Below are 19,452 nucleotides of genomic sequence, written 5' to 3'. Positions count from 1 at the left end.
ATTTATTTCCATTATTTATTTCCCCCATTTTTCCTCTGGTGACATGCACAACGTGTGTGTGTGTGTGTGTGTGTGTGTGTGTGTGTGTGTGTGTGTGTTAAATAGTCTAGGTGTCTTTTTGGATTGAAAGTTGTTTTTTAATTGAAAATGTTGCTGATAGGTTGGTAACCAGAAAAACAGCAGGGTTTTCTTTAATTTTTGTTTTTTACAGTATTACTTAATTAGTGCTATCAATATTGTTTCGTTTCAGTATTACAAAGCAGAATATCTTAATGTCCAGAAGCCAAAATAATTTTAGGAGTAATTCAAAGATTGATAGAAAATATAAATGGGATGCTAAGATAGCGCTCGCCAAAAAAGTAGAGTGAAGTTATATGAAACGGCAGTAGCTTCACAAGTTTGCCTGTCAGATAGATCCCAGCACAACTTGAAACCATGGGAAGACAGAAGAGTATGTTAGGGAAGTATGGAAACTGCCGCCACTATTCCATTTCCTTCTCCCTAAGTCGATTTTTTTACCGTCTGAGATTGGTTACAGTTGGGAGTTTATTAGGGAATCGGTGGTGTCCATCCTTCAAGGTTTTGCCAAGCCCACCCACTGCCATTCCAAATGCCAGCCTGTAATTTTTGATAAGGTATTTAATCCAGATTTCATCTTTCCTTGGGCAGTTTTAGTGGTCAGTTTGTCATGCTTAGTTGGAGATCTGTCTGCACCTCTTTGATCCCCAGTGGAGTGCAATAGGTCTTACTCGGTTTCCTAGATAGCAGCGGAAAGGCACCTATTTCCACCAGTTGCTAAAGAATGTCTGAATATAAACAGCCCGGTTCAGATGACCCATTCTTCCAAGATCTGCATGCTGTCAAAGCAGGGAATTACCTCTCAGGGGGGTATTGCAGTACAGTGGTACCTCAGGTTAAGAACTTAATTCATTCCGGAGGTCCGTTCTTAACCTGAAACTGTTCTTAACCTGAGGTACCACTTTAGTTAATGGGGCTTCCCGCGCCGCCACCACGCAATTTCTGTTCTCATCCTGAAGCAAAGTTCTTAACCCGAGGTACTATTTCTGGGTTAGCGGAGTCTGTAACCTGAAGCGTCTGTAACCCAAGATACCACTGTAGAAACACGAGGCTTTTAAAAGAAAGCAGAGGTTGAGATCTTGTGCAATGCCTTTTTGTCAAAAGTTTGCTGTTTCTTTTCTGCCGTGTGTGCTTTTAGTTGGGGGCGTAGTTGTGCGGTTAACGCTACAGGGGGCCTAAGGGCCTTTGTATGTTTTTCAGTATTGTCACCCCACCAAATCAAACAGCTGATCAATATATCACTCTTGGGACTTATCCACACTGGAGTTTGCTGTACTTTTGCAGCTGTTGCATTTCTGTTAAATTTGAGTAGTCCGCATGATGTTACCCTTAAACGCAGGCTTCCTCAACCTCGGCCCTCCAGATGTTTTTGGCCTACAACTCCTATGATCCCCAGCTAGCAGGACCAGTGGTCTGGGATGATGGGGATTGTAGTCTTAAAACATCTGGAGGGCAGAGTTTGAGGAAGCCTGCTTAAACGACACCAGTCTCAATCCTTCCCCACCTGTAAATTTGGGTTTGTCTGATCCAAGGATGATCCAATAAGGGGAGACATTAGCCTTCAAAACACTCCATTTGGGCTTGCAAAAAGTGGTTTGGTTTTGGGATGGGTGAATCAACTCTTGACTTGGTTCTGTTCCCCTTCCCATGCCCAGAACTTCCTTGATGCTTTCTTTATTTTCTGGCTGTGCTCGTAACTATTTCTGGCACACTCCTGAACGGATTCCCCCCCCCCCGCCCCCCGTGATTCCTCAGATTTGCAAAGGGGGCAAAAAAAGGAAAACTATGCAAGCAGCCCACATTAAAAATAGTATGCTGAGAATTTTCAGTTGCCTGGCCCTGAGTCTATGCTTTTCTGCACTTCAGGGCATGGAAAATATTTGAAAAACAAAGTGTGTGCACATTTGTGTACATGCACGGTTGGTACTTAATTAGCACAATGGGGGAGGGAATCAGACGCTAAGGCAGTGCCTACTGGCTGGTTCTCGTTTTCCTTTTGGAACATGGGTGGGTTGCAAATGATGTAACATAGGTGTGTGTCAAAGGCACACTAGTAAGGAGATGAATAAATTTTGTGGGTTTGTGTGCCAGTCTGTCACGGTGGTCCTTGTCATGGCTCATGGTTTTCAGAAGCAGCCACTCCTGACATCGGAGCTGTCTGGATGCGTACTCCAAGCCCTTGGTGCATGACCTCTCAAAAAAGCCTGCAGGGGGGTGTTTGCGTGCCTTGCCACTGCTACTGTCATGCCCATTCACACTTCACATTTAATCATAGGTGAAATGTGCTCTTTTGTGCGAGGTTATTGATTTTTTCCCCCAAGGAGTGGGCTTCGAGCGAAACTGTTTCCGAAAGCAGTTTCACATGAGCAAAAGAAAGCGGGTTTAGCCCCCCAAAAGTCCTGAGCCAACCCAATCCCGCTGTTTGTTTGTTTGTTTGTCGTTTTGTTCTTAAACTGTGTTTCTATCTTCCTCTTCTTTTAAAGAGTGCAGCCAGATGTACCAATTTGAGAGCAGTGGAGCCACTTTGAAAGTTCCCCTGCTGATCTCCATATAAACATACCTTATTTTGTGCCAGGATAAACTATGCTGAAAGGATTTGGGCATGTTTTCAGTGGGGTTTAGCTTAAACTGGAGTAAAAATGGCTGTGAAGCTGTTACCTAAAACCCACCAACACCTTTGCAACCATTCCTGGAGCAGTTTTTGCAACTGCTTTTGCAAATTTAATTTGATAAGATAAAGGAAGAGTGCGGTGATACACTGCAACGTTTTACGTTTTTGGGAAAGCAGCATGGCTGAGTCAGCATCCTACTGCAGTGCAAGGGCAACCAAGATGATCAGGGGTCTGGAAACCAAACCTTATAAGGAATGGTTGAGGGAATTTGGGCATGTTTAGCCTGGTAAAGAGGAGACTGAGAGGAGATATGATAGCCATCTTCAAAAATCTAAAGGGCTGTCCCAGGGAGGATGGAGCAAGCTTTCTGTTGTCATGAGTTCAGCCTACACACGAGTAGGACCCTTGTAGAGACACATGCCCGACTGGGCATTTTTCTCCTGCTATGGAGGGTAGGACCCAATCCAATGGAACCAAGTTACAAGAAGGGAGATTCTGACTAAACAGGAAGAACTTTCTGACAGTAAAAGCTGTTTGAACAGACTCCCCTGGGAGGCCGTGAGCTCTCCTCCTTTGGAGTTTTTTAAGCAGAGGTTGGATGGCCATCTGTCATGGGTGATCTAGTTGAGATGCCTGCCTCGCAGGTTGGACTAGATGACCCTCAGGATCCCTTCCAAATCTAGAATTCTATGATTCTTAAGTTGCAAAGCTGGGATGGCACTGTCCCAGCTCCTGTCAACCTAGCAGTTTGAAAGCACACCAGTGCAAGTAGATAAAAGGGTACTGCTGTGGCGGGAAGGTTTCCGTTCGCTCTGGCTTCTGTCACAGTGTTCTGTTGCACCAGAAGTGGTTTAGTCATGCTGGCCACATGACCCGGAAAGCTGTCTGGACAATGGCCAGTTCCCACGTCCTGAAAGCGAGATGAGCGCCGCAACCCCATAGTCTCCTTTGACTGGACTTAACCATCCAGGGGTCCTTTACCTTTATATTTACGGGTGATTTATTCTCAGTTACCACTGTCCAGAGGTTAGGTTTTAGGTCAGAGAACGTATTTTATCTGTGTGCAAAGCCTAACACACCAGGCTTGTTTAAGTCACAATTGCCGTTGATAGCAATGTGGCTCCTGCAACGTAACTAAAAAGTGTTCCCAAACAACTATTACTACTACTACTACTAATAATAATAATAATAATTTTATTATTTATTTGCTGCCCATTCGACTGGGTTGCCTCAGCCACACGGGGCGGCTCCCAGCAAAATGTTAAAAACACAATAAAACACCAAATGTTAAAAACTTCCCTAAACAGGCCTGCCTTCAGATGTCTTCTAAAAGTTGGATAGTTGTTTATGTCCTTGACATCTGATGGGATGTGCTAAATGTGATATGGGCTGCTTTCCCCCCTTCCTTAATACCCTTCCCTTTTCCATGCTAGTAGGAGCATGCAAGAGATCATGGAAAGCTTCTTTTGAATTTTCAGTACAGGACATGCAATTTTCTGTGTCTTCCAACAATCTGTGTGCCTGGATTCGATGAAAGAGCAAAGGCAGCTAAGTTGACATACTAAATTTTTTTGACTGCAGCAAAACATCCCGTGGATCTATAGCTGCGTCCCCGCCCCGCCCCCCCCCCCCGATTTCTTTCCCCAGATATTTTGACATCTTGGTTTTATGCATAGAACAAAGATCTAAGGTCTAATAATTTCACAAGTGGTTTTTAGATTCTTCAGAAAAGGATGGGGGGGGGATGATCAGCCATGCCTTGTTAAAATGCCCAGACTAGGCAAGCAGAGCAAAAGCTTCTTGTCAAACAAAACGTCTCTTGAGAAGACGTTTTCAAATCAACATTGACATTAGTGGCTTTTTTTGAACTCGTCTTCTGTTTTCAACATGTCACATGAGATGGGCAAGGCATGCTTTGAATAACCCCAGTTATTTGGAAAACATTTGCAAAGGGGAGGATGTATCAGAATTCTCACTCAGCAGTTATATAAGAACCATAGAATCATAGAATTTATAGAGTTGCGAAGGGACCTTAAAGGGTCATCTAGCCAAACCCCCTGCAATGCACAGAGATGAGAGATTTTGTTTTTAAAACTTGCATAGAATTTTTGAATTAGGATTCAGGCACACAGACCTGGAGGCACAAGTTTTGTGGTGTGAACTGGCTTTTACCTGGGCTTTCCCAAAGCACCTCCAGACTGTCGCTATTTTGGGGTGGGACTCAGTCACATACTGGCAAACCCAGGCTGCTTAAAGGTAAAGGGACCCCTGACCATTAGGTCCAGTCGTGGCCGACTCTGGGGTTGTGGCGCTCATCTCACTTTATTGGCTGAGGGAGCCAGCGTACAGCTTCCAGGTCATGTGGCCGGCATGACTAAGCTGCTTCTGGCGAACCAGAGCAGCGCACGGAAACGCTGTTTACCTTTCCACCGGAGTGGTACCTATTTATCTACTTGCACTTCGACGTGCTTTCAAACTGCTAGGTTGGCAGGAGCAGGGACCAAGCAACGTGAGCTCACCCCGTAATGGGTATTCGAACTGCCGACCTTCTGATCGGCAAGTCCTAGGCTCTGTGGTTTAACCCACAGCGCCACCCACATCCCATACAGGCTGCTTAAAGTTCATTTGGAGCTCTCCTGCAGCAAATCTGCTTGTCCCCACTGAATGAGACTTTTGCCATAAGGAAAATGCACTAGAAAGCACAGGGTAACATCCTGCAAGCAAATCAGAATGAATGATGAGTAAATAGCCGAGGATTTCTAACCTCGCCACATAATTTGTACAAGCAAATCAGGATGGATGCTCTATATACAGTGGTACCTCTGGTTGTGGACAGGATCCGTTCCGGAGCTCTGGTTGGATCCTGAGGGTTCCGCAACCGGAGGTGCCTGTTCTGTGCATGCACGCAGCACGATAGAGCGCTTCTGCACATGCGCGAGCAGCGAAACCCGAAAAAATACTTCCAGGTTTGCGGCTTTTGCAACCTGAAGTTGACGTTACCCAAGGGTAATGTAAGCTGAGGTTCTACTCTATACAGGTAATCTGGACTCCATCAGATAAATAAGAACGGTTCTGTTTAAAATGTGCGGTGCTCCCAGAAGCTGCGCTTACTCTGGAAAATGGCTCTCTAGCCAGGTTCAGGACTGTGGTGCATATTTTAACAAACTGTGTGTTAGAAACTCAGATATATAGTCTAGGAGCCAAATGGCTCCTTAAAACAGAGCTTTCCAAACTGTGTGTCGCGACATGTTCGTGTATCGACTGCAGAGTGTAGGTGTGTCGCATGAACGCTCCCTGTGCTCCTCTCGGGGCTGGAAGGGGGTTAGTTTAACCTCCGGTTTGCTGGTAAAACTGAATTACCATGTCATGAAATGATGCATGTCTAAAAAGTGTCGTCACCAACATGAAAAATTTGGAAAACTCTGCCTTAAACCAAAGTTGCAGTCGCCAAAATGGAACGGCTAGCTTCCATTTTGGGGCCAGACATCTCTAAAACCTTGTTTTTCAAGTGACAGAATGACTGTGATTGATTCTCAGTGAAACATCAGGCTAGTTCAGATGACAACCTTGAGCTAGGTCAGGGGTCTGCAACCTTTAAGACAAAAAGAGCCACTTGGACCCGTTTCCGAAGGAAAAAAAAAGTGGGAGCCGCAAAACCATTGTGACATTTAAAGCATGCGCGCCGCTGCCCTCTGATCTGACAGCGGGCGGGAAGGTGACGTTGGGACAGTGCGTGACTAACGCACACACCGCCCCCATGCGACATCACAGCCAGTACAGCGCCCGCCACAGTGGGGAGTGTCGGGGCGCACAATGCACCTCCTCCCCTCGCTAGTATCCGCCCCGGAGCCGCGGCAAAGGTGTAAAAGAGCCACATGCGGCTCCGGAGCCGCGGGTTGACGACCCCTGAGCTAGGTTAAGAGCTTTGAGAACTTAAAAGATGAAAAGTCACTTGATCCAGGGACAGCCCCCATATATATTGGCCTGTTCCGACCTCTTTTTCTTAATGGTGACTGATCCTCCTGCTCAGGCTGCACAGGAAAAGCAGTTTGGTTCCAGAAATTCATTCTGATTGTGCAGATAAAATATAACTGATAGAATTCTACAGGGGTGGGGTTTTAGTGTGTGAAAACAGTCCCGATCCAATGATTCCCAGATGGTGGGGACCTTCAGGCACTATCCCGGCACCTAAGCATCTTCACTTGGTCGCAAGTGGTCAAAAGCCAAGTGCAAAATGAGCCTGGCCTCTGGCTAATTTCGAGCACTGAACACACACAAACACACAAAAGTGGCCGCAGTGATGATGTCCGCCCTCCCCAAAAAAGCCTCCCCCTGCTAGCAGCAGCTTTGTGGGGGAGGTGATTTGAAGTGGGACCATGATTCGAATTGCCACCCTCCAGCAGATGGTGTGTGGACAAGACATGTTAAGTGCTGCCAGTGTCAGTTCTTGTTCTGTCTACTGATAATTCAGTACAGTGGTACCTCGGGTTAAGAACTTAATTCGTTCTGGAGGTCCGTTCTTAACCTGAAACTGTTCTTAACCTGAGGTACCACTTTAGCTAATGGGGCCTCCCGCTGCCGCTGCGCGATTTCTTTTCTGATCCTGAAGCAAAGTTCTTAACCCGAGGTACTATTTCTGGGTTAGCGGAGTCTGTAACCTGAAGCATCTGTAACCTGAAGCGTCTGTAACCCGAGGTACCACTGTAGTTCCTTTGCAGCTGCAGTGGTGAGTCTTTAGAAATGCACTTAGGAAATGTTGTTGGCTAGAAAACTCATTCGTAGATACTTGTGAGGAATTACACTGGTACCTCGGGTTACAGACACTTCAGGTTACAGACGCTTCAGGTTACAGACTCCGCTAACCCAGAAATAATACCTCGGGTTAAGAACTTTGCTTCAGGATGAGAACAGAAATCATACTCCGGCAGCACAGTGGCAGCAGGAGGCCCCATTAGCTAAAGCGGCAGCGAAAGTGGTACCTCAGGTTAAGAACAGTTTCAGGTTTAGAACGGATCTCCAGAACAAATTAAGTTCTTAACCTGAGGTACCACTGTACCTGTTTTTCAATCTACACCTAAGTAGAGTTGGGTAATATCAGCTTTTCAGCATCACGGTCCAGCATCCCCAGACCCCATCCCTGGCAGAGCAGTCCCTGTTGCTCCCCCACTTTTGGGGGAGCCAGTGTTGGGCTGGGGGATCCTTTACCTGCTCAGAGGGGAGCAGCAACTGCACGCTCCTCAGCCAAGCAGTTAAAAGATGCTGAGGGAGGAACAAGCTGTTATCGGGATGGCGGTTTCACCCAGCGATATATTGCTGGTGAAACCACTCCTGAGTCCCTCTTCTAGCAACGCTCGCTGGAGGAAGTCGCCAGCAGAGGGACTTGGGAGCGGTGAGGGTTTCACCAGTGATATAGTGAAGCCGACATTGCGGTCTGCTCATACCTGTCCTGGGTGATATGTTCATATATCGCCCAGGCCTACACCTAAACAGTTTCCCCATTGAATTCTGAAGCCATTTCCAAATAAGTGTGTGAGAGAGATACTTATGGGATGAGGGGTAGGGGAGGCAATTAGCTCTGCATCTCATGCAAGCTGCCTTTAAGCAAATAAATTGGGAGATGCGATCAAGAGTCTCCCACGTAATGTCTAGTTTTACCCTAGTTGGCCATGTTCTACACCCTCAAAAAACTAGTTAGGGGTTCTTTTGTGTGTGTGTGTTTTCTCTGGTCAGATTATTACTTTTGTTGTCATTTAGTCGTGTCCGACTCTTCGTGACCCCATGGACCAGAGCACGCCAGGCACTCCTGTCTTCCACTGCCTCCCGCAGTTTGGTCAAACTCATGTTCGTGGCTTTGAGAACACTGTCCAACCATCTTGTCCTTTGTTGTCCCCTTCTCCTTGTGATCTTTCCCAACATCAGGGTCTTTTCCAGGAAGTCTTCTGTTCTCATGAGGTTGCCAAAGTATTGGAGCCTCGGCTTCAGGATCAGTCCTTCCAGTGAGAGCTGAATGAATTGTTCTGTGTTACTGGTTCTCAGGGATAAGGAATCGTAACGAGTTCTGGAAAACCTAGGTTGCTAATTAAATCTACCAAAATTTGGCCCCATATCTCTGCCCCCGAAACCAGACCAGTTTTGTAGGACATGGAAATGGATGGCGGTGTAGTTGGCATCCGTACGCAGCCTGAAAGATGAATGACTCTAATTGAATTTAGGAGACATAATCAGATGTGGCTGCTGCTGGAATTTCTCCCTTGAGTGCATCCATCCTTAGTAATTGCTCGTTTATTAGCTCTGCAAAATGCACATACCCGCTTCTCCACTGTCTTTCTACCCCTTCCCTAACAAGGAATGTGTTCGTTTTCGGTATATAACCTGCCTGTACCTAAAGGCTCGAAAAGAATCCTGCTGGAATGTTTTTCAGCAGGTGAGAACGGGGGTTGAGCTGGGGAGGGGGTTAGCCTCCACGTGGACCTTTCCTGTTGCATCCCCCTTGCCTTGCCTTGCTGCTGGTATCGCATGCTGCAGACAAAACGCTGGCAGGACAATAGCTCAGTCCCTAGAACATGAGACTCTTAAGGGTTGTGGGTTCAAGCAAAAAGGGTTGGGCAAAATTTCAGGGGTTGGACCAGATAGATGGCTGTTGTGGGCCTTTCCAATTCTGTGAGAGCCAGTGTGGTGTAGTGGTTAAGAGCTGTAGACTCGTAATCTGGTGAACCGGGTTCGCTTCCCCGCTCCTCCACATGCAGCTGCTGGGTGACCTTAGGCTAGTCACACTTCTCTGAAGTCTCTCAGCCTCACTCACCTCACAGTGTTTGTTGTGGGGGAAGAAGGGAAAGGAGAATGTTAGCCGCTTTGAGACTCCTTAGGGTAGTGATAAAGTGGGATATCAAATCCAAACTCCTCCTCCTCCTCCTCCTCCTCCTCCTCCTCTTCTTCTTCTTCTTCTTCTTCTTCTTCTTCTTCTTCTTCTTCTTTGATTCAAAGGCTGGCTCTTATCAGACTGACTATAGCTCTTTATGGGAGCAACAGTGGTCATCCCCTCTACTGATCTTGCCCTGCAGGTTAACTGGTGACATGTCTACCCTGGTGATGCTATTATTGAATGCCAAGTCAGTACTTAGTAGGGCCACCCTCAGCCATGATTTAGTTATGCTTGAGCCGGGAACTGGCCTGAATGGAAGAGCTGAAACCTGGGTGGGAGAAATGGGTTGGAGTGGATTGAACTCGACTCCATACCGACCAAAATTGGAGGGGGTGTCACTTGTAGGCAGCCCCACACTGGATCTCTCAGCAGCTTTTGCTACCACTGACTGTGTTGTCCTCCTGGGGTGTCTCTGCGAGTTGGGTGTTGGGGGGCACTGTTCTGGAATGCCCCTCCACTTGCATGGCTGGTCTCTTGGAATAGCATGAAGCTCTGTGGGGCAATGTTATATTCCCAATGCTATTTAACTTCTTTATGAAGCGAGATTGGGGGCCTCAAAATTTAACCCGGTATGGATTGGACGCCTTCCAATATTGAGAGGGAAATGGCTGTCTATCCCAGGAATGAGTCTCATTTTGTGACACTTTGCTTGCCATTCCTTGAGGTCCAGTGCCAAGGGCCTTCTGGCGGTTCCCTCGCTGTGAGAAGCCAAGTTACAGGGAACCAGGCAGAGGGCCTTCTCGGTGGTGGCACCTGCTGTGTGGAACGCCCTCCCACCAGATGTCAAAGAGAAAAACAACTCCAGTGGTACCTTGGGTTACATATGCTTCAGGTTACAGACTCCGTTAACCCAGAAATATTGCTTCAGGTTAAGTACTTTGCTTCAGGATGAGAACAGAAATTGTGCTCCGGTAGCGTGGCAGCAGCGGGAGGCCCCATTAGCTAAAGTGGTGCTTCAGGTTAAGAACAGTTTCAGGTTAAGTACGGACCTCTGTAACGAATTAAGTACTTAACCCGAGGTACCACTGTACCAGACTTTTAGAAGACATCTGAAGGCAACCCTGTTTAGGGAAGCTTTTAATGTTTAATAGACTATTGTATTTTAATATTCTGTTGGAAGCCGCCCAGAGTGGCTAGGGAAACCCAGCCAGATGGGTGGGGTATAAATAATAAATTATTATTATTATTATTATTATTATTATTATTATTATTATTATTATTATTATTATTATTATTATCTGTTTGATATATTCCCCTGCTCTTTTCTTGCCTCTTACATAGGCATACGGTTTGCTTGATTTTTTTTAAGTCGCCGCTGCTGCTGCTGCTGCTGCTGCTACTACTGTAATGGAGCTTCCTGTTTCACTGCTGTGGTTTGTGGTGGAATGTTAAACACGATCCTGGCAACGGCAGCGCATTTCTTGCACACAGTCCGTGCCTTTGGGCCGCCGTACCCAGACCTAGACATTGAGCGTGTTTGTGTTCTGCACATCCGTGGCTGAACATGGAGCCAGAACTAGAAAAATAGTTTGTCAGGAGAGGAGACCAGGCTGGGCTCTTGTCTCTGACATGCTAGCTTTTTGGATGCAGGGACTTCTTCAGACATGATTCCCCTTCCCCACCCCTTACACCATTTGAAATGATGCTGTTTGGGAGAAGCTTCACTCTTGTTTCCGATAATTGTATAAATTGGCAGCTTTCATTTTTCTCTGGGGATGGGTGACCTCTGAACAGCGAGGCTGCAGAATGTTGCTTTTTTAAAAAAACAAAGCAAAACCACGCAGCTGAGCCAGAAAACAGATAAAAATGGAAGAATAATACTTTTTGCTCTGACTTCCCCTTTGTCCTCAGAAAAGCCTTTGCCATTCTCAGCGGTAATGCAAAATTATGACAACTACAGGGAGTGAAGTTCCGTCCTGTAGCTTCCCTTTAGTGTACAATACCTGGCTGAGTTACAAATCGGGAAATCCCTGATATGAATCCACAATGAACTCGCCATCCAGGCTGGCAGCTTCTAGCGCTGTGCAATCACCGCTTTTTCCACTCGCTGTTGCTGCTGTTGTTCAATTTCTGAGTTGCTTCTTACAAAGAAGTATTGAAGCTGTTTATGGGCAGAATGAAATACAGTGGTACCTCGGGTTAAGTACTTAATTTGTTCCGGAGGTCCATTCTTAATCTGAAACTGTTCTTAACCTGAAGCACCACTTTAGCTAATGGGGCCTCCTGCTGCTGCCGCGCCGCCGGAGCACGATTTCTGTTCTCATTCTGAAGCAAAGTTCTTAACCCGAGGTACTATTTCTGGGTTAGCAGAGTCTGTAACCTGATGCGTATGTAACCTGAGGTACCACTGTACATATCGGTACATCTGTTTATAAATGTTTATTCACAATACAAACATGTAAAATGAGAAAAGGAAAAATCTTTTCCCACCCAGCCGTAGAATGAGCACCCAGCTGCTAGCATAAAAAACATGGCTGCCAAAACCAATATGGCAGTGCCCCAGAACCCAGGAGAATCTTTACTTGGTGTTGCAAGATTATAGCGTTGGTGCCTGGCAAACTTCCATGGGGAGACTGTTCCACAGGCTGGGGCCCCCCTTTTCACCATTGTCACATCCTTCCAGCCTTCTCTTGGAGGTGGCACAGAGGGAATTGAAATTACCGCTGACTGTCCACACTCTTTTGGGTGTACATCTTTTTGTGTTCCATTCAGACTATTGGGCGTGACAAAGCTTCATGAGTGTGCCCTTTTTTGCAGTGTGTTTCATTTTTCTAATCGATTTCGACATTTGCACTGAACCACATTTCTAAAAACTTTAAGCACTGCTGCATGAATATATGTGCTTTTAATATGGGCCCCACGTGTTTGACCACAACTTTTAAAACTGAATGCGGCTGGGAGGGGATTAACATACTGCTAAAATGGTAGTGATCATTCCGAAGCATAGACTCAGTTGCCTGAAATATCACTGCACTTGTCAAAACCATGAGAAAGCAGCCTTAAGGTGATCTTACACCTAAGGTGATCCATGGGGATTGCAGAACTGTTCTGCTCTTTCCCAGCAAGCAATTCGCACTGTCGTGTAACTGCCCTGTAAATAAATCAGAATAAATGGTATGTACTGTTATGAATTAGGGACGCAGGTGGTGCTGTGGGTTAAACCACAGAGCCTAGGACTTGCTAATCAGAAGGTCGGCGGTTCGAATCCCTGCGACAGGGATGAGCTCCTGTCACTCGGTCCCTGCTCCTGCCCACCTAGCAGTTTGAAAGCATGTCAAAGTGCAAGTAGATAAATAGGTACCACTCTGGTGGGAAGGTAAACGGCGTTTCCGTGCGCTGCTCTAGTTCGCCAGAAGTGGCTTAGTCATGCTGGCCACATGACCCGGAAGCTGTACGCCGGCTCCCTCGGCCAGTAAAGCGAGATGAGCGCCGCAACCCCAGAGTCATCCACGACTGGACCTAATGGTCAGGGGTCCCTTTACCCTTTGCCTTACTGTTATGAATTGGGGGTGGGCAGACTCCCCATAATCTCCACATTCAGTGAAGGTTCAGAATTTGAGCAAACTCTTGCATTTGTGAATTTAGCGAGGGGTGGGAATAACACCAGCTATCATCCCCATGACGCCAACCTGGTGATGGTGGGTCGTTGAAGAAACATTGGTTTCCGTTAGCCCCTCAATGGATGTAATCAACCTGGCAGAAGGCCCTTAGGGGGGTTGCCAGGGTAACAGGGGTGTGTGATGTCACCACAGGAAGAGAGGGTGTCCTTGTACAACAGAGGTGTGGGGAGCAGGGGTTTCTGGGAAGAAGGAACAGGAAGTGGGCAGAATTCCATGTGGGGACTAAAGGGCAGCAGGCTGTTGCAAAGAGAGAGTAGGATGGTGCTTAGGATGCCTCCATATCCATTGCTGGGCAGCTGTGAAGTACAAGTCCCTCTTGGGATGTGAACACGGTGTACTCTGTCTCCATAAAACTCTGCAAACGAACCATATTTCTTAAAGCCACTGGTCTCTGCTGCAAATCAATTTCCCCCAAGGAAACAGAAACTCTGGTTGAGTGCCAAGACCCCTGGAATCTTCTGCTACCGCTCGGCAGAAATTGGGGTGGCCTGCAACAGTATGGAAACCAGACGTGGTTTTAACTGTTGTGCAAGGGTTGTGTAAATCAGGATGCATGCTGAATAAACGGCTCGTTCGTTTCTCCGAGAGACAAAAAAACACACCATAAAAGTACAACCATTGGATGATGGGATTCGGAGGAGACCTTCTCCCACAGGCTGATCTAAATGGCTAGGATTGCAGTTCTACCCCCCTTCCTTTCCTTGCTGGTTTTGGGGGTGGCTAGGATGGTGGGCAAGGGACGCGGGTGGTGCTGTGGGTTAAACCACAGAGCCTAGGGCTTGCCGATCAGAAGGTCGGTGGTTCAAATCCCCGCGACGGGGTGAGCTCCCGTTGCTTGGCCCCTGCTCCTGCCAACCTAGCAGTTTGAAAGCACGTCAAAGTGCAAGTAGATAAATAGGTACTGCTCTGGTGGCAAGGTAAATGGCGTTTCCGTGCGCTGCTCTGGTTCGCCAGAAGCGGCTTAGTCATGCTGGCCACATGACCCGGAAGCTGTACGCCAGCTCCCTCGGCCAATAAAGCGAGATGAGCGCTGCAACCCCAGAGTCGGTCACGACTGGACCTAATGGTCAGGGCTCCCTTTACCTTTAGGATGGTGGGCAATTCGCCTCTGCACCAGCTTCTGCTGGCATAGAGGAATGCTGGCTCTCTCTGCCCCCATTACGACTGCTCTGCCTGGCACCTTTCACATGAGATATGCATGCACACACAAGATTATTTTTTCAGCAGCGCATGTGAACATAGCTCATTTGGGATAAAGTACGGAACGGAAACTCAACCCCGGTTGTAGGTTTTACAGCCTCCCATTAGGGAAAAAAGACTGTTTTAATCTCCATGTATGTGGACACCTTAAAATGGTAAAGAGAGCATGAGGCCTTGAGGGTTGGGGTAAATGCCAGAGGAAGGAGACTTCCGCAGTCTCCCTAGGCAGCTTCTTCCTCTGCTGAAATAGCCTTGGAAGTTGGAAGGGTTTCTCCCATAAATATAATCTTTTTCCTAATAAGGCGTGTTTGGCCTGTCTCCTGAAAGATATTTCTGTCTCTGTCTTTTTTTAAAAAAAGAGTCATACTCTATGGGAGATAAGGGCCTAGGATTGGAGAAGGTTAACTTGCCCATGTCCATGTTTGGATTGCCTCTTGGCTGTAATGTTTTCCCTGCACGGTACATAAATGTTAAGCCTTTTCCCCCTTTTCTTTTAAAAAAAGGATTGGACAACTTCACAGCTCTTGTTTATTATTTTTAGCTCATCCTTAACTTCACAGAGCTCAAGGTGGAAGACATACAGTTTTCTCAGGCCTGTTTTATACCTAACAAGTTTGTGAGGGAGCTTCAATCTGAAGTTATCCAATAGACTTCATGGCTGAATGGGTGTTTGAAACCAAGTCTCCCTAGATTATGAGTTTGCGTACTTACACCAGACTGACTTTTGACCCACTTGGCAAGGTGGAATTTCCATGAAGAGCACAAATACACTTCCTTTATTTGTTGGCTGCGCTTCTGTGCTGATAAACGGCACTTAGGGCTGGGCGATAATCTGGTTTTCAACATCGCGATTATATCACCAGCCAAACATTGCTATGCACCAATATATCACAATGTCTAAAATAAGGATGGAGACATTGGCTGGCTTCACGGTTCCCCCCACATTGGTGATTTTTGCTTAGCACACCCCCAGACACCATGATTTGCAGTATAGTGCCAGCTAAAAACCATGAAACTGATATCATGATATGGACTTCAAACCGGTTTTGGACAATATATCGGCCAGCCCTGATGGCACTCTGAGCTACCAATGACGCCTTTGCCTCATGCGACAGTGCAGGGTCCAAACTGTGAACCCGATTCTTTAGGGGCACAGAACCACAGAGCCTAGGGCTTGCCGATTGGAAGGTCAGCGGTTCAAATCCCTGCAACAGGGTGAGCTCCCGTTGCTCCGTCCCTGCTCCTGCCCACCTAGCAGTTCGAAAGCACGTCAAAGTGCAAGTAGATAAATAGGTGCCGCTCCGGCAGGAAGGTAAACGGCATTTCCGTGCACTGCTCTGGTTCGCCAGAAGCGGCTTAGTCATGCTGGCCACATGACCTGGAAGCTGTATGCCGGCTCCCTCAGCCAATAAAGCGAGATGAGCGCCGCAACCCCAGAGTCGTCCACGACTGGACCTAACAGTCAGGGGTCCCTTTACTCTAACCACCTTCAAACCATGTTGAACACTGCCCAGCTGGGCAGATTCTTGAAAACCAGAGGATGGTATACAACAGTAGGACATCATATTCCAGGGTGGGTTGAAAACACACGCAACCTAATGATTTTAAAAGTTGCGTTTTAAAACCAGACTTTAAAATTTTAAATAGGATCTTTTTTTAATGACTTTGTTGATTGTTGGAACAATGGGGCAGTTGCTGTACACACCTTCCCAAGCATATGACTATGCAGAGTTACCTGTGCAGACCACCTGAATGAAGCCTGTGGAACATTGGTGCTCCCTGCACTTTGGGAACTCCTGCAGTAGGCTATATTCTAGCCATGCAAAATTAATTTTCTACACACACACCCAACCCCAACCCCATTCTCTGCATTTTCCATCTAAGCAAGTGGCATCACTGCTCAAGGATGCTTTCCAACCAGGCAGAACTACTTAAGAAGGGTGCAGAACAAGATGGGGTGCGCATGGCCTGGAGAGAGTTTTCAGGGCCAGATAGAAGCACATTTGGCCCCCTGGACCTGCAGTTCCCCACTCCTGCTTTAAACTAAGTTATCAAATGTTAAATAACATGCCTTTGGGGGTTATAAATTACGACTTGACACCCAGGCAGCATTTGCTTTAGGGCCAGTTCAGATATAGACTGCATTGTTCACTTAGAACCCTAAGCCAAGGAGTACGGTTTGTTAAGCCGTTTGGATCCACTGGACCCAAAGCCTCATGGATCCCCTTGAGATCTGGCCCTCAGCTGCATGAGCCTGGAGCCCAGGAAGTATAAATGCTGTAATAAGCAGATATGTTTTAATGGTTACAACTACCAATTAGTTATACATGCTTACTTAGGAAATATGTTAATTGGAATGTTGGAGGCTTTAGCCTCCTCCTTGGTGATTTAAATAATAATTTAAATCAGTCTGTGATTTATATAAATGCCCTGCTTGTGAGTAAATACGCACACTCAAATCCACATTTGTACATAGTTTAAAAACAAAGTGAAATAGATCGTAGCAGCAGCAGCTAATTTCAAAATACCACTTGGCAATAATTTTCCTTTCCGTTGTGTGAACCGGCCTTTTCCTTAGTTGGGGTGTAATGTGGGGTTTTTTATGCTGGTCTTTGGAAATGAAGAGAATGGTTAAATTATTCAAGTATATAAGTAGAGGACAACATGCAATGGTAGAAACATGTATATGCAAAATGTTGGTAGACGAAAGTTTCGCAGAGCTGGAAATTTATACTTAGGTGCGTTTTTGTAGTATATTTCACGGCACAACAGGACAAATCTCATTTCCTTGCACTGTTTGCACGTTAACCAGTCTTGCGGTATTTCTGCTTCAGGTTCCTTGCACTCTTGCAAAGTGGCTTGGGGATTAAGCGGGCTTTTGCTTTGTTTATATCGAGATATTAATAGCCACGTTCTCTTCTCCCCCAATCCCCCCTTTTTTTGTTCTTAGCTAACAGCCTTTGACCACCATGAGTTGGAGTTTCCTGACACGTCTCCTCGAAGAAATCCACAACCACTCCACGTTCGTTGGGAAGATCTGGTTGACGCTGCTGATCGTCTTCCGCATCGTCCTCACCGCCGTGGGAGGCGAGTCCATCTACTACGATGAGCAGAGCAAGTTCGTGTGCAACACGGAACAGCCGGGCTGCGAGAATGTTTGCTACGACGCTTTCGCCCCGCTCTCCCACGTGCGCTTTTGGGTTTTCCAGATCATCCTCGTCTCCACTCCCTCGGTGATGTACCTGGCCTACGCCATTCACAAAATCGCCCGGATGGTGGAGCACGGCGAGACGGAGAGGAAGTTCCGAAGCAAGCCTTTCCCCATGCGCTGGAAACAGCACCGGGGCTTGGAAGAGGCTGAGGACGACCACGAGGAGGACCCAATGATGTACCCAGAGATCGAGCTGGAGAGCGAGAACAAGGAAAACCCGCCTCCAACCAAAGTGAAGCACGACGGCAGGAGGCGCATCCGAGAGGACGGCCTCATGAAGATTTATATACTGCAACTCCTGAGCAGGACTGTTTTTGAAATAGGCTTCCTCGTCGGCCAGTATTTCCTCTACGGGTTCGAAGTGAGCCCGAGATTCCTTTGCAGCCGGAAGCCGTGCCCGCACACGATAGACTGCTTCATTTCGCGGCCTACGGAAAAAACCATCTTCCTGCTCATCATGTACGGCGTGAGCTGCCTTTGTTTACTTCTGAACGTGTGGGAAATGCTCCACTTGGGGTTTGGCACCATCCGGGACACGCTGAACAATAAGCAGAAAGAGCTGGAGGACTCGGGGACTTACAACTACCCGTTCACTTGGAACACGCCGTCCGCGCCTCCGGGCTACAACATCGCAGTGAAGCCCGACCAGATCCAGTACACAGAACTGTCCAACGCCAAAATGGCCTACAAGCAGAACAAGGCGAACATCGCCCAAGAGCAGCAATACGGCAGCAACGAGGAGAACATCCCCACCGAGTTGGAGACCCTCCAGCGGGAAATCAAAGTCGCCCAGGAACGCTTAGACCTCGCCATCCAAGCCTACAACAACCAGAACAACCCAACCTGCTCCAAGGAGAAGAAGCCAAAGGCCAGCTCAAATAAAAGCAGCGGCAGCAGCAAGTCAGGGGATGGGAAAACCTCGGTCTGGATTTGACGCTGCCCCGCCTGGGAATTAATGCTGTGCTGCTTAACGCTGACCAGCAGACTCGCTGCCTAAGGAATTCCATTAAATAAAATGTTTGGCTTTGTTTAAGTTCAGGGGTGTTTGGGGCTGCCAAAGGACACTCTCCAAAGGGGTGGGGGCGGGGGGGAGAAGAAGCGTTTGTGCTCACATTCCACTGTTTCCAGAACATTTATTTCTTGTTTCTTCCAGGTCAGGAGAAGACCCGGGTTTATTTTTTATTTTTTAAAAACCCAATCATTCTCGTTGGAACGGTTTACACTGTGTGTACAGCATTATGGTACATTTTATTATGCACAATTTTTGGTATTTGTACATTGGATATCTCAGTTATACTTTTTATATTAAAAGGAAACAAAGTTGGTAATTCTGGGTGTTTTTGTAAGTTGTTTGTTTCCCCCCCCCCCTTAGGCCTGCAGATCTAAAAAAAAAAAATTCACCTTAGATTTTCCTGAATTTTGACCATGAGGTGCTTCCCCCCCCCCCAAAAAAAAAAGTTAGAGAAGCTCATGAACAGGGATGGGAATATTGGAATTTTTTTAAAGTGTCAATTTGATGCCTAGCACAATTCTTCAGCGACTGCTTAACTAAGAGAGAGGGAGGGATTGTGGCTTGGCAGCAGCAAGAAAGCGTTACACCAGCCATGTATTTAGCGCTTGCCTGGAGTGTCACAATCTGGATATTTAGCTTATCATTTCTTTAACTTCCGATGTGTGCTTATTTTTTTCTACACTAGTTTTTCAAACATGGGAGGAACCGAAATGGTAGAGAAGTGACAGCTTTTCAGAGAATTAAAGGGGCTGGCTATGAAGCTTTCTAATATACCGTATTTTTCGCTCTATAACACG

General features: G+C 46.8%; 1 protein-coding gene across 4 annotated transcripts in view; it reads left to right on the top strand.

The window, feature by feature from the left end:
* GJC1 (gap junction protein gamma 1) overlaps positions 1–18,971 on the top strand; it is a 35,678-nt gene extending 16,707 nt beyond the window's left edge. For all 4 annotated transcript variants that reach the window (XM_081166697.1, XM_081166695.1, XM_081166694.1 and 1 more), the window contains exon 2: positions 17,383–18,971. In XM_081166697.1, the coding sequence (XP_081022823.1) occupies positions 17,402–18,577 (1,176 nt within the window). In that variant the 5' untranslated portion in view covers positions 17,383–17,401 and the 3' untranslated portion in view covers positions 18,578–18,971. The remainder of the gene's footprint in view (positions 1–17,382) is intronic.
* Positions 18,972–19,452: the final 481 nt, after the last annotated feature.

This window comes from Podarcis bocagei, assembly GCF_964188305.1.
Source record: "Podarcis bocagei genome assembly, chromosome: 13".
In the NCBI taxonomy this organism is placed as follows: domain Eukaryota; kingdom Metazoa; phylum Chordata; class Lepidosauria; order Squamata; family Lacertidae; genus Podarcis; species Podarcis bocagei.
This window is presented reverse-complemented; position numbering and strand designations above follow the sequence as displayed.